General features: G+C 35.2%; 2 protein-coding genes across 2 annotated transcripts; both read left to right on the forward strand.

The window, feature by feature from the left end:
* Positions 1 to 1185: 1185 nt before the first annotated feature.
* Positions 1186 to 4987, forward strand: LOC125195871 (putative E3 ubiquitin-protein ligase XBAT35). The gene is made up of 9 exons (XM_048094137.2): positions 1186 to 1478; positions 1957 to 2071; positions 2439 to 2519; positions 2619 to 2707; positions 2788 to 2879; positions 3196 to 3277; positions 3415 to 3517; positions 3926 to 4011; positions 4087 to 4987. The coding sequence occupies exons 1-9, from the start codon at positions 1377 to 1379 to the stop codon at positions 4765 to 4767; spliced, it is 1431 nt and encodes a 476-aa protein (XP_047950094.1). The 5' UTR covers positions 1186 to 1376; the 3' UTR covers positions 4768 to 4987.
* A 4292-nt stretch (positions 4988 to 9279) lies between these two features.
* LOC125195872 (protein LIGHT-DEPENDENT SHORT HYPOCOTYLS 4) lies at positions 9280 to 10447 on the forward strand. The gene has a single exon (XM_048094138.2). It carries the CDS (start codon positions 9627 to 9629, stop codon positions 10215 to 10217), a length of 591 nt encoding a protein of 196 aa, XP_047950095.1. The 5' UTR covers positions 9280 to 9626; the 3' UTR covers positions 10218 to 10447.
* The last annotated feature ends 5858 nt before the right edge of the window (positions 10448 to 16305 follow it).

The following is a 16305-nucleotide window of genomic DNA, read 5'->3' on the forward strand; positions in this document are numbered from 1 at the left end:
GTATTTTTCTTATAAGTTGCATGAAATTATTCCCCAGCACTAGCTAGCAATTGAGATGATGCCATTATTAACAACGACTAGACCACCTGCCCCGAATTATTAAAGGTTTTCATATGTATTGTCGGTATAATAATATTAACTGTATCTATAATATCTTCGTTCAGTTCAGGGGCACCCAAATACTCCTAGTAAATATCTTGTGTAAAGAGTGAGATTATTTACTTCGATCCTCATCGTTCCAAAATGGCAAAGCCTTTACTAAATTAGAAACAAAAAAGAAAAAGAAAGACGAGTATAAAACTTGAAAGGTAGCAGTATTATAGGCCTTGATAATCATCCTTCAATGCACCTCCGGGTCAGACCTGATCTCATCTAGGCCTAACCCGGAGGATGCCCCGATGTTTGCCACCACAGACCCTCAGCCATCCATAATCCATTTGTGCCAAGATGAAGATCCCACTATCCGGCAATGTACATATCATCTTATTTCTATATTTCTCTACATGTCATCCATTGATGAAGTTTCCTCTTCCTTTTTAAACTACTCCGTATAAATTTGAAGTCTATATACTACTAGGGGCTTCTTGGTATGATGGAATGGAATGTGGTTCCTACTTCCATTCTATCCATTTGCTTGGTGTGATGGAATGAACGAGTGAATGGATGAAAATGCAAAGGAAATCCAAGAAAATTGACATTTCATTTCTATCTTCATTCCAACCTTCATTCCATTTCACCCTCATTCCATTATATCATACCAAGCATGCCCCTAGTATTATCCTGGTATTGGTAAAAGAGTAAATAAGACAATAAATTACTCCACTACTAATATATACAAGGAAGCACCCCCTCCACCTAAAGTTACACAAATTAGTAAATTAGAAACAAGGATATTGGAAGGTGATTGGCTTCGAGCCGCGCCTGTAATTATAATTTCATTTATTTAAACTTACTCTCGAATAAATATATGTTAAAAAAAAAAACTCTTTGCTGAACAGTGTAACGATATCACTATCGCTATATTTCTTGAAATATAAAAAAAAATCAGCAATTTTCTTTGATTTATCGTATGGAAAACAAAATTTTTGTTTTGGAATGAGTAAAGATCGTGGAAAGTAAAGAGGCTAATTATTAAAATTCAGTCAATTTCATTAAAATAAAATCATGGAAATGTGATTTTCATCTCTTACTGAGTAAGGAACTGAAACTTCTCCATATCCAGACCCGCGTCGCCCCCAATTCACCAAATTCTCTGATTATATAATTCCACTTTTATTTGTCTCTCTCTTATCCCTTTTTTGGGATAACGAATTGGGCGATCAATTTTCCTTCGTATTTTCCTTCCTTTTTGATTCTTCCAAGAAGGAAGAAAATCAATGGGGCAGCAAACATCTAAAGATCAATTGCTGTTTCAGCAGGTGAATTATGGGAATATTGAGGGCATCAAAGCTCTCAGAACTCAAGGTGCTGGTCTTGAGGTATCCCATCTAATCAAATTTCCCGTCTTTTATATTTATAGGTTTCATGTGTTTACGCTGTTGATGTTAGTCAATGCTTATCCCAATCCGATTACATATTAAATGGCACAATTGGCTTATATGTGAAGCTGGGTTTGTGTTGCTTTTGTTTTAACAAGTTTTGAGTGTGATCGGTAGCAAAAGAATTCATTTTGTTTTAGTAGCTAAATTGATGTTTGGTGTTTTATTAATGCTGTTGTTTTATGGGTGCATCATACACATTAATCCTATATCACTTGATGATGCTCCAAGCTTGAATCATATCGAATTAAACTTGATTGGAAGTAACAGATTAACTAGTATGAATCCATAGTTCACAGGGTTGGGGATGGGGTAGTTTGTTTGATGTTATTATGTTAAAGCCGTATTTATATATAAAAAATATATCCAAGTCCAATGAATTTACTTTTTGTGTGCTGAATTCTTCTTCTGGTGGCAGTGGATTGACAGCGAGGGCAAGACTGCGTTGATTGTAGCTTGCATGAACCCACAGCTTTATAACGTAGCAAAAACTTTGATTGAATTGGGTGCCAATGTCAATGTATACCGTCCAGGTAATTGCGTTTGATTGTTCCTTTCATTCCATTATATGCAGTGTTTCATGATTTAACTTGCCTACCTTCTCATTTCTAATAGTGCCTATCCCTATCTGCAACTGCAATGTGCGAAACTGGAAATTGTCAATAAACTATTGCTTGCTAATTCATTTAGAAAAGAAAATTGATTGTCAGTTGATTGTGTTCATGCTACTATAATCACATAAATCACCATTAGCTATGTTTCAAGTTCTCTCTGTTTCTCGGGTGATTTCAAGTACATGCTATGGTACCTTATGATTCAAATTATCATTGTCTATCCCAGTTTTTATTTGATTCTCTAGCATGTTTCTTTATCTTCCAAAACTTTCTTTTTCTCTTGAAGGTCGCCATGCAGGAACTCCTTTACATCATGCTGCCAAAAGAGGGCTGGATCAGACTGTTAAATTACTTCTTTCACACGGAGGTGAGCATTCCCACACCCTCGATTTGCCATGATTCTGAGTCGAGTAGATTAAAAGTGTTTGTTATCTCTTCTTATTTGGATTTTCCATTGAAACTTCAGCAAATGCCCTAATAATGAATGACGATTGTAATACCCCACTTGATCTTGCTAGAGCCAAAGGGTTTGTCAATGTTGTACGAGCTATTGAGGTATACTCAAACTCGTTCTGGTTCAGTTTCTTTGCTAACGGTGATTCTGATAGCTCACCTCTTTCCGGTATGCTGCTCAGAGCCATCTTTGCTTGTTCGCTGGTTGGCTGCGGGAACATTACGGACCTGGATTTCTGGAACGTTTTGCGCCTCAACTGCTCTCAAGAAAAGTGTGAGTATAAAATTGGCATTTCTGTATAAATTGTTTAGTGTAGAGTATTCGTGTTGGAGTTGGTCCTTTGGGTGATACCTCTCTCGAATATAGCTTGGTTCTCATGTCATTCAATTCTCATGCTGGATTACAAACCAATGTCCATATACCACATTTCATTCGATTTGATTAAGAAGTGGGAGCCATTAGCTTTCTTCTGATCTAGACCCTTTGACTTGAAAATGGTCTTCTTTGCCTTTCAATTTGCTCTTCTAGTTACATAGATTTATGTTCTTGATAACACCTACCTTGACTTCTTTCTCTAATATCTTTGCAGATGGGTGGTTGTCTTGCCGTGCGGTTCCCGTAATCTTGCAAGGCCTTTCAAGTTGGAGCTTGCTATATATAACGGTCCACAGGTACCTTATTAGATTTCTTCTGTGCCAATCAACTGTAGTGTGTGCTTATCTGTCGTAGAGAGGTTACAAATAGTTTCATTTGTAAGAATATAGTACTTTGCAACAACCTGGTGATTTTTTGACGTGGTAATTATCAGGATGCTCAACCAAGCATGACTATTCAACTATGGAAGGCCAACTTAGAAGAACCAAATTTCAACCAGCCTGATCCTGCAGCAATCATATCTGATATATCTAAAAGTAAGTCTTTACATTTATTCTTTATTATGATTACCCATGTTAATGCTAGTTTGGTCCATTCATTAGCTGAGGATTAACTAGTTGATGTGCTGTGGCGTGGCATATATTGGGTAATAGCTCTTTTAATAGGAGACTTTAATGGATTTTTGCCCTTGTTTCTATTCCTAGGCCAACCAGTGGCGCAAAATTTTGTACACTTACTGCTTTATTTCGTTCACTCTCACTTTCGATAAGGGGATCTATAATTATGACAGAAAGAGTTGAGGAAGTGCTGCTAAAATGTGTTATTGATACTTTAAAGTTTGAACTAATCATCGGTGTCAGGGATTTATGTCGTTCTTCATGAACATAGTTTGCAAACATGTGTCGTTGAAGGCGGAATCATTTTTGTGTCTCCTGCATTTGCAGGTACTCGAATCAAACTGGCACCTGCTATTGAAAGTGAAAAGCACCAATTGCAAAGGTTTTGCAATGCCTGTAAAGGAATTCCTCAGGTATTCACATTCTCTCACACACATTCATGTGTTGTTATTTGAATTCTTGAACTGAATGAATGGATTGAAAATCAGGTGATGCATCCGTCATATCCTTTCGGCAACCAACCCCCCACTGCTCCACCGACTGCAGCTGCATCAAGTGCAGAAGACGACGAGCTACTGGCAATGGCGATCAATGCTTCTCTTCAGTCAGTCACACATGAGGGGGCATCAAATGCTGACACATATCTTGGATCCGAAGCCAGTCCATCCGCAAGCACAGCCAGCTCAAGCAATAGCTCCAATCAAGTAGAGCCTCACAACAAGGGAGCAGCAAGCGGGGTCAAATCAGAAACTCAGCAAGCTGGATCTATAGCCGGTCCATCTTACGTCCTAGAAAACGACCACACTGGCCCCTCTGTTGTCCAACCAACTCCCGAGGCTCCGTTGTCCGTTGCTGTTCCATCAGCTCCTCCCGCTTCAGATGCTGATATAGGCACCGGTCCCATTATTTACCCGTCTATCGACACTAGCCCAATTGATCTATCTTCTTCCACTGTGGATGCCTCGACTGGTGAAGCCAATGCAAAGGAAGGCGAGGAAACGACTTCGTCTTGTACTATATGCCTCGATGCCCCGCTCGAGGGCGCATGCGTCCCGTGTGGCCACATGGCCGGATGCATGAGGTGTTTGAACGAAATTAAGGCGAAGAGCTGGGGTTGTCCCGTGTGTCGATCCAAGATTGATCAGATTATTCGTATATATGCCGTTTGATTTCCGATTATCGGAAGCTGTTGGCATCTGCAGGAATTGAGGATCAAAGGTCGAAGTTTTTGAACTAGTCGAATGAGTTGTAGTAGCAACTCAAATCGAAGTACATTATGGTGAAGGAATTGTAATGAGAAGTTGAGTTTGTGATTGTGTGCTATACATATTTTGTAAGTGATAGTTATGTATATTGTGTTTTCGAATAATATTATTGTTCTTGATCAAAGTTGTACATGGCGACCTAAAAATGTGGTAAATGCATGTTATGTGTCACTAAAGAAAATAATACATAGAAGATTGAGATATGATAAAATTTTGATGTTGATGGAGGAGATGGAGATTGACAATTTGATATAAGAAAATTGATGATCTAATGTGGACTGCTTACCCATAATAAATGAGGGAAAATAATAAATATATATATCCTTGACTTTATTTTTTTTTTCTCCATACATTTTATAAATAGTCTCTTATTTCATTAAGGAGGGAAAATAAATAAATATATATATCCTTGACTTTACCTTTTTTTTTCTCCATACATTATAAATAGTCTCTTATTTCATTAAGAATACTTCATATATAAAAGCATAGTCTAAACTCTAAACCATCACTTTCAACAATATAGCTGAACATAATATATGTTTGAAATTAGCATATATTTGAATTGATGAATAATAGTACGAAAATGTGTCAGTATTTTATTTCCGATTACATTGAATATAGTTTAATAATGTGTGGAAAATGAAGTTTTGAGGACATGTAGGGGTAGGGTTTATTTGAGTGATCATATCGACATGTGTCAAAGATTATGTGGTAGGACTCTATATAAAATTATGTACTAATAAACACATCAAAGTACTTACTAATTAATCTATTTCAATCTATTACAACAACACTACTATTATTTATATTGGTTAAAAGTTATTCCGGTTAGGCAATGGTAGGAGGTAAAACAATAGTAAATATTCTTAAATTATACTTTTAAATACAGTACTAAATTAGCTCACAAATTAATTTTAATTACATGATGCGCGCAAGTGGCACCAAAAAGTAAAAATGTCTTTATCTTTTAAATACTACTACTAAATTGCCGCAAAAATTATTCTTTTAAATGATTCGATTAAGAATCCTTAGATGATAACTAATTTAACTCTTATTCATATTTAGTTCGCCAATATTATCATTTATATTTCAGCACTTAAATTAAATCTCTTTCTCACTCCGCCCCTTATTTGCGTTTGAGAGCCTTTTATTTCGTAGTATTATTAATAACTAAGTCAAGATTCTCAAGGGAAAAAATTTCAAATACTTAATGTGTTGAAATTGAGGTGTTATATTTAATCCTCACAGAAATTTCTCAGATGATTGTTTAAACTTTTACATAACACGAGCACGTGCTCTGGTTAATCAAAGTGGAAACAAGAATAATAGAGGCCCCCAAGAACTTAAAATTAATTCAAATCTATATATCTAACTACTATCAGTTTCTTCACACTAATCTCTTTTTCTAAACTATTAATTAATATCATCGTTAGAGTTGATAATGGCATGCAATTTGGTGCATCTAATTCGATTTGTTTGAATTCGACATGTTGCCAAACCAGAAGAATTACAATAGATTGTAGAATAACTCATTGTCGATTTGCTCGTATAAGTGTGGATTTAATTTGTAATTAATGAAAATGAATTTTAAAAGATACAAAGGTGCGACCGTCTATCTTCTATCGCGCCAACCCAAACCCTAGCTGCCTCGGATATGGATCTACCCCGCACCTACAACATGATTTCAATATATCTAACAACCTTTATTAGAAATGGGCACTCACCCCTTAAAAGGTCTCATGAGGGGGAGGGTTATCCATCCTTATATAGAAGAGATAGGATCATCACTAAGCCGATGTGGGACAAGATATTAGACCATTTCTAATATGGTATCAAAGCAGGGCCCAAGTCGATGATGGTTTATCTCTTTATCTCTTCTCTTGCCTACCCACGTGATGGAAGTCCGATGTGTCATTCCGACCCACACGTGAGGGGGCGTGTTAAAATTCTAATATCTTGTCTCACATCGGCTTGGTGATGATCCTATCTCTTCTATATAAGGATAGATAACCCTCCCCCTCATGAGGCCTTTTAAGGGGTGAGTGCCCATTTCTAATATGGTATCAGAGCGGGCCCAAGTCGATGATGGATTTCTCTTTATTTCTTATCTACCTCACGAGTGGAAGACCGATGTCCTTTCCGGCCCACATCGATGATGGTTCTCTCTTATCTCTTGCATTGCCTACCCACGTGATGGAAGACCGATGTCCTTTCCGGCCCACACGTGAGGGGGCGTGTTAAATTCTCTCAATTCTGTCTCACATCGACTTGGTGATGATCCAATCTAATCTATATAAGTGTGGATAACCCTCCCCCTTATGAGACCTTTTAAGGGGTTAGTGGCTCATTTCTAATAACCTTTAGTTTATGTGTTCGTCATTGCTTTCTCGTATATCTTGTCATCAACGACATGTCTGAAACTAATGCTATTTGCATCATAGCTCGATAAGGTCAACCACTAGAGTCGAAGAAAGGTGAATCGTCAACCACTAGCGTCGACGAAAGTGATACCACAACAATAGTTTATGAGCCTAGTTAAATCTCCTTGACATGCACTCATATATGGTGATGCCTTGAACTTAATTAGGCAAGTTCTGATAAATTATCTAAATCATTTGTACTTTTTTTTAGTAGTTGGCCACTAGAGCAATGTAAGACATTTAAATTCTCAAATATTACTGATTGGCGTAGTTCAAGGCTATATATAATTTAATTGTTGTTTACATTCGAGATTAATTATGTTTCTTGCTTTGGTAGTTATTTGATCCGTTGTTTATTTTCGTTGCTTTGCCTTGGTGGTCTATTATATTCTTTTTTATTATATTCTTAGCTAGTTGATAGACGATATATCATGTGTTTTATGATTGTTTGAAATTTTATTTTTTTTACGTTGAAATTGTTATGAAACCACACCTCTTATAAGGTGGATGAGTTTGGTTGACACCACCAAGACTCTTTCCCTAGTAATTCTGTTGCTTTTCTTCCGTAGTAATTATAAATATAGTTTTTATCTCTATGTTCAGTTTATTGCTTTTTATTTTCTAAATTATTTATATACTACTACTACTTCATTACTCGCTATTTTTTTTTTACTTAGAACATTCCATAACAAAGAAAAGTTCATTATTCCTTCCCAAATAGTAGTTGATTTCATGATGGTTATGATATATCGATTCAAATATACTACTATATATATATGTTCCAACATTTTTAATGCTATTCGTATTTCCCTATTAAATTTATTAATATAGTAGTAGTAAATTATACTCCTAATTCATAGTATATTATTCAAAATACATTGAATTCAGTTAACCCACACGTAGAGTGAGAATGCCCTAACTTGATTGGTTTTCATTCTTCTCCGAGTTCATTGAATCACAATCTCAAGTCTCTTTCATACAAAAGACTACTATATCTCTATCTACTTAGATTGTCCAGGACGTCGACTTTTCAAATAAATGGCCTCTATTTCATTTACAGGGACCCAATTTGACTTACAATTCATTTAATTGCCGAAAATGGAGTAAGTTCAAAGTTGATAGTACTTGTATCTAAAAAAATATTAGGAGTACTACAATAATTATATGGACCTTTTACTACAATAGGTATTCACATGGAAACCAATTATTAATACCCCCTAGCTACTTCAGTACTAGTGTTGACGGAGGACGACCTTCCTAAATAATTATAAATACACCAACGCGCATCTCATGGATATAGAATCTATTTATTGTTAATTATGTTAATCATAAATAAAAAATTATTAAGCCATATAGCATCACTAATTGGAAATAGTGAAAATACTGTATCAATTGGCTTAACTGAGACATTGTGGTCACTTATAAAGGTGTTGTCATATCAAAGAAAGTGTTTCTAGACTTTGCATTTCATTTAGACTCACACTAAAAATATATGCATATATATGTGGCTTTGCAATGCACATTCCATATACTTCCACGTGTACATAAATAAAATATGCATGTAATGAAACATTTGATGAGAGCTCACAGTCTACAAAAACACTCCAAATACTCGCTCAAAATTCTACATGATCTCATAATCTATTAATGATAAGTAGTATTATACACCATTAAATACTACTCCCTCCGTACTAGCATATATACAAACATAATCCACAGCACTAGTATTAAAAAATTATTAATAATAGAGTAATTAAGGGGTTCTAGGTCCCAATTTAAGCATCTAATTATATTATCTATAATCACCCTGCCCTACCTTGCAACCTCTTTTTACATCCACAAAAACCCTACTAGGTCCATCTTTCCCAACAACCTATACTACCATTTTCCATTTTCCAATTACCAATACTCTCTCGTAAAAGCACACTAAATCACATTTCATACCATGCTACTCCTACTACTACAGTTGCTCCCTCCATTTTAGGAAAGTAAATCCCCCAACCCAATCCCTTCATTTTTCTTGCAGCCATAAAAGCTAAGTTTTCTAGGATTGAACAAACAACAGCCCAAAAAAGGAGACTTTAAGGTCAATGTTTTTTCCCACTGTTCAACCAAATTAACAAAAGGAAAAAAAAAAAACACAAAAAATCACCCCCTCCCCCCCTTTTTCAGTCTACAACCTCAATTTCCCATACAATTTTCACCTACCCCTTATTTATGGTAAATTACCCAAACCCTATTTCCTTCCCTTCATGCTCAATCATTGCTATTTCCTCTGTTGGTTAATTTCTCCAACCCTAGCTCAGATCCTCCCTCTCTCTCTCTAGAGAAGATCACCAAACCATGGATCCGATCACTCAAGAAATGCTCTCATCAAGCGGAGAAATCAACACCTTCAGCATCACCACCTCGTCCTCGTCCTCGCCCTCGTCCTCATCCAGCGCGGGCGCCATGATGGGCCCCGCAGCCGGCTCCTCCGCCACGACCCTGAGCCGATACGAGAACCAGAAGCGGCGCGACTGGAACACGTTCGGGCAGTACCTCCGCAACCACCGCCCGCCGCTCTCCCTGGCCCTCTGCAGCGGCGCCCACGTCCTCGAATTCCTCCGCTACCTCGACCAGTTCGGCAAGACCAAAGTCCACACGCAGCTCTGCCCCTTCTTCGGCCACCCCAACCCCCCCGCCCCCTGCCCCTGCCCCCTCCGCCAGGCCTGGGGCAGCCTCGACGCCCTCATAGGCCGCCTCCGCGCCGCCTATGAGGAAAACGGGGGCAAGCCCGAGGCCAATCCCTTCGCCGCCAGGGCTGTGCGCCTCTACCTCCGCGAGGTCAGAGACTCGCAGTCCAAGGCCAGGGGGATCAGCTACGAGAAGAAGAAGCGGAAGCGGCCCCCGCCCCAGCCCTCCTCGTTGCCTCCCCCTGACCGTGGGATTTGATCATTAGCATATTATTGCATGGGATCATCCTATTTTTATAAAATCTATCGTTTTAAGACAATGATGCTTCTTCATCTATTTAAGGTACCCTAACTTTTCCCCCCTATCTTTAATTCTTACAAGATTGTTGTTGTTTTTGTTGTATTGTATTGTGCTATTTTTAGTAGATTTTATGGGGTTTAATTAGTTGGTGATGAAATGGAAGGTTTCTATTTATGGTTGATTGGTAATTCATGTTGTAATGAAACCTCAAACATGGCAGGTTCTTTACACTATAGTGGCAGGTACTAAAATCTATGTGAGAGAGAGAAAGCAATGTTGTGAGAAAAAAAAAAAAGAAGCAATTTATGACAAGCAAAAATTGGAGATTTTGCATATCATGTTTGGTGTTCCTTTTGAAAGATTTTGAGGGTTTTTTAATAGGTGTTGGCAAATCATCCAGATATGAAAGGGAAAAGGATGAGAATCATATGTCAGCATTGTCTAGCACTAAAACTTGTCATTTGCTCTAGGACGAGTCATTCATCATCCCTTTCTATATATACTTGTTTCCTTTTGCTAATTTTGCAATATATAAATGTCACTTGTTTTGTTCATGTCAAAATAATTTAGATCTACTATTCTTGCCCTTTTTACTCAAGTTGGTGTGTTTTTTTGGGTCTGAGATATTCTTTTAGTATTTATGCGTTTTTGTATCATCCATGCGATCATGGGCATGAGTTTTACAAGAAAATTGATTAAATATAAGTTTGTGGTTTTGTCCATTTGTGCAAGTTTATCTATAGCTCATAAATATGCGAGTGATCTTATCATTTTTGCAAGATTCAAATGTGTCATATCACTCTTACATGTTCCCCAAAGGGAAGATAGCATTTAATAAGCCGAGTAGACTCACATGAACTCTTTCAACGGTTAAATTTAGTTAGGTATTCATTAAATTGTACATCTTCATCCATATATGGAAAAAGGAAAAATCAATTGATTTTGTTGGTACGTAGGTTCGATATCGACATGTTAATGGCTTAATTAGAAGCCATCACTTTAACAAAACCATCACTTAGTACCAAATTACCAAGAACCAAGTCACAAAATTTTCGAGCATTTGCTGCTGCTTGGTAAATAAACAAACATTTTCAAACGACAAAATGAAGACAATTTATCGAGTAATAACTTGTGCTTTTTCTAGTGTATATACTCCATAAATTATCGAGTACTGCCACGCTCGATAAAAATTTGTGTGTACCATGAATTCATCTGAAGAATAGTATTTATCAGTTGTGGTTTTCAGACAATATGTTTAAGGTTCTTCGATTTCATTGTTTGCATGATTAAGTAATTGGCTGGACCTTAACTAATTTGGTCCGTTTTACTATGAAATGTGTAAAAATATAAACCTGAAATGCTTTCTGCAGGTTGATGACTTTCATAATGTTGTGGAACTATATGTACACTATTTATTAGCAGTGAACTGACTGTATATATCAACAAGTTATGCATCTTTTTCTGATAATGAAATTCTATTTTATTCAACTCGTGGCTGTTAATTCATCCATATATATGAAAAGCTGTCGGTTCAATTACAATATTAGAGACCAAGATAAATTATGTCCCCTATAGAAGAGGTGAGAAAACCGGATTAACTATTTGCTAATTATCAATTAAAAACAGTAATGATGCTTCAAATTAATGACATATGGAGTTTTTATTTCAGTTTATTCAATTGTGCTTCGTATAAAGATCTAAGTTCTACATTTGACAATCTATTATTAATAAGTTTATTAGATAAGCGTGAGTAAGTTACTTTCTATAATTGTAGTTATGGTATAGTCTAAAATTTTTCCCATTATATTATTTTACCTCGATTTTAGCTACTTTTGCGGGTCAATAATAATAATAATAATAATAATAATAATAATAATAATAATAATAATAATAATAATAACATTAATAATTTGTATTAAGAAGGCCCTAATACTGTAATTAGCTCATTGTAGATGGTTTAACTGGTTAATACCTATGGAGATAGAATTATAACATTTTGATGAGTATACTACGACACTACGGCAAGTACGCTTTAATCTTATGATAGTACATAGATTTTGCTGCTGACATAACAAAAATTGAAACAGTATAATGAATATAATTCAACTCTATAACGAGAAATATGTTGGAATTTGATGATCAACTCAAAATAGTAGTATGATGCTTGCATGCATAAACTCCGACGCGTTATATAAAGGAAACTAATGATAATCGTATTAAAACGATACTTATATATTATCAAATCGTAATATAATGACTTTTTTTTATTGTGATTTGGTGTAGGCATGTCTGCTGCCTTAAATTTTGCATTTTATAATATACAATTTGGACCCTATTAATTAATCTTTTGATTAGAATATTTCAGCAATTTTATCCATGCAAATTTTCATCTCATAAATAGAGTATTATACTCCATTATCTTTATTTTGCATTAGGAATCTAGCTTCATCCTAATCCTAATGTACCCTATAAACATTATACTATTACTCCTAATAAGGTATGAATGTGCTTTTGATCAAGTTTATTTTATCCATGCATAACTAAAATTAGGGTAGCTAGGGTAGCTATCCTAATTGTAATACTACTACTATAGAAGCTAGCTGGTATTATCAATCTCTAAATACAATTTGGATTAGTTTATAAGTTTTATTCTAAATGATTGGTTCAGCTCAGCTTTAACAAAGTAAAAATGTGTGTATCGTCCGTGAGCCACATCCACCCTTTATTATTTAATTGGTGCCCACAATTTCGGAATAAACAATAAAACAGGATAAGAACTAATGATTTAATTGTTGAAATGGAGATTTCATTCAAACTAGGTATGTAATGTTCGTAAACACAGTTGTATACGAGACCATGAATAGTGTCATAAACTTAGTTACATCTATTATGATAAAATTTAATAACGTTTGTAGTATAGTTTTGTTACATGTGAAAATAGAGGTAAACTTTGTTATATACCACTATATATTTTGTCATATATTCAAAAATAGTTGTCCATCACAAAATGCCACAATTATAAATGTTACGATTCTTCATAAATTATAGTAGTAGTAGTATTTATTCGGAATTGATTATATCTGTTTATGCCATCATAATATGAATTGTATACTATGATTATATCACAAGTGCATGCATCTTATGCGAGTTTGAAATACATGATCACGTCACAAGATGAATATGGTTCAAACGGACTTTATTTTGATTTCCAAAATTACGACTTTATCTCGTGATCACGCAAGCACAAATTTTGATGTGTTTAACTGCACAAAGATGAATTCGTAAATTGTAAAAGGGAAATTAATTAGGGTTTTTAATAAACCCTAATTGTACGAAGCGAAATACTTCAACTTCAAGAAACGACTCTCTCAAATCATTTATTTAAGTTCAGTTGCATATTATTGATAAGATAGAAAATAAATGGTTCTTATTAGTATTTCGCTAAATATCTAGTGACTCCATTGAAAAACCTTTTTCCCTGTAATTTTTAAATTTTTATTATTAAGCCAACGAAAATATAATGTCAAATCATAATTTATTTTTTTTAACATTGTATTCTCTCTAATTTGTAATAGTAGCTGTCCCACACACTTAGTGGGATTTGATTTGCATTATCAAAATTTTATTATATATTTGCCAGTTTGTTTGTGTCGTTAATGGTAAACCGATCTATATTAATTCACTTATGCTTGAATAATTGATTAACTAATTCCAACATCATGATCTTAGTGAAATATTTACATAGTACATGCACAAACACATTTTGTCCATTCCCTGTTTTGATCAAATGGATAATCCAGCAACCTGCGTCCTGCAGCATGCCTGATTTTCATTTGTGCTGCGATTTGGATGTAATACTCCTACTATATAGTAAAATGATAGCTAACAAAGCTGAAAAAATCACAGTCTCGGAATGGATTGACGTTCGAATGGGACTTGCGGGACAACTGAGAAATCAAATTCAGAACTACATTGGACAAGTAATTTTGATGCATAATAGATTTTCACCCTCACACATCATTTGAATGAAAAAATTAACATTTTACTACTTTTCAAATTTCATTTCAATTATAGTAGTAATTGTTTCTTTTTCAACAATTAGGCTTCTAGATCTCATATAAACCACCGGAAATACTATTTTTACCATTCGTTTTAATTTGGATATTAAATTAAGTTGTTAAGAAATTAAGATTTCTTTGATTTTTCTCCTCTTGGCATTGGAATCATATAGCACCAAAGCATGATTTTATATTCATCTTTCATAAGGAAAAGGATCAAATTACAATTTGTCTATTCCAAGGGTACTTTAACATTTAAGTCATAATTAAAAACATTATTTTCAAATTCCTTACAACTTATAGTCTATTAATCCTAAATAATTTAATCAAATCACTATTTTAGAACCCGATCCCTCGAAATGACTTCACCCCAAGCTGGACCAAATCTTAAACCAACAACTCTCAATTCCAATTTCTTTTACTATAAAGTAAAGTAGCGTATACATATTTGCTATCCCTATAATGCTAGGTTGTCATTTTCATAAACTTTCCCACCCTCATCAAAAAAAAAGGAAAAGTGAAACATAAAAATCACAAAACAGAAAAAACATCAAAATAAAGGAAAAGAGAAAGAGAAAGAAAAAGGAAAAGGAAAATAGAGGTTCATATATCTAAAAACGAAAGGGGTACGAGAATCCCTCTGAATTCACTCACCAGTCCAAAACTCTCAGTTGTGAGCTGACTTGACATAAAGAGCTCTAGTGGGGCCCATGGGCCTGCTCATCGCACGTGGGCCACCGTCACTCTGTCGGCCCAGTTTCAACGTTAGTACCGCAGCCTCGTCAGATTACGCCACGTGGAGAGATCGGCGGTCACAATGCCGTGTTGTCTATGTTGACGTGGACCATACGCCCCCTTGTCCGGTCTTGTCCGCGCCAGAGATCCCAAATTTTCTTGCTTGCTTGGTTTTTCACCATTATTTGCCACGCATTTCACTATCAAGCGTTTTGATCGTTTTATATGTATTTACGCCAAGACTGTAATTAAAATACAATAACTACTACAGTGTTGAATAATTAAATATTTGACACATTAGTGTAACAAAATAAGGAGTTATTACTTAGATGGAGATCGTTACACTAAATAAGGAGTTATTACTTAGATGGAGATCGGAGGACATTTTATACTTGGTTAAAATAAACAAGAGTACTACTCCATTAAATAAGTGTTTGCTAGAGTGTGTTAGTAAGTCTCATTTCATTCTTTGTCAAAGCTACTTCCAATTCATTCGATGATTTTATTTATGTCTTGATTGAACAATGACCTATGTTTCTTCATTTATCTTGGTCTCTAATTTATCTCTGGTAGACTCGTAGTTTGTGTGGTTCTATACAATTCATTGGATGAGTTTATAGGATTTTAAACAAAAGGCCTAAAATAACAATAATTTTCAATCAGTTTTTAATGGACACAAGTCTCTCTATCCTCGTAATAGAGTTTCGCATATATATCTTGCGCGCCTTAATGAAGTTCTGTAGAAAAGTTGTGTCAATTTTACAAAAAGCGAAAACTGTTAGAAACAGAACTAAACATGAGGCTAGAGGACTTCATCACGCGAATCCCGCAGCGCATAGAGTTTTGTCGAAGTGGATCAAAGGAGAAAATTCGTAATTTTTGAGGATTTACTTGTCTTTAGACACTCAATCTCCTACGACATAAAATATAGTATGAGCTTATACTGATAAATAATCATCCAATGAACTACTATGTTTCTCTATGATGTATTATCATGATCCATAAGGATAAATTATTCCATCATATTTTCATCAAGTTCTTCATTTGGAGAAACTCCGAGGAGCGATTCAAGTAAATGGTTTAGATAGATTCTTCAAGCAAGTATTCTACGTACCTTTACGGTTTTGATCATGTTATTTCTTATTCTTGGTTTAGTTTAATTTTCTAGGGATAGAGTGAATCAATAACGATGTTTGTTTGATTTCTATATTTTATGTAACTCAATATATTTGTTTTAATGCTTTGAGAGATTA

This window comes from Salvia hispanica, chromosome 4, assembly GCF_029641045.1.
Source record: "Salvia hispanica isolate PSC_SH4W2 chromosome 4, Shi_PSC_v1, whole genome shotgun sequence".
Classification (NCBI taxonomy): domain Eukaryota; kingdom Viridiplantae; phylum Streptophyta; class Magnoliopsida; order Lamiales; family Lamiaceae; genus Salvia; species Salvia hispanica.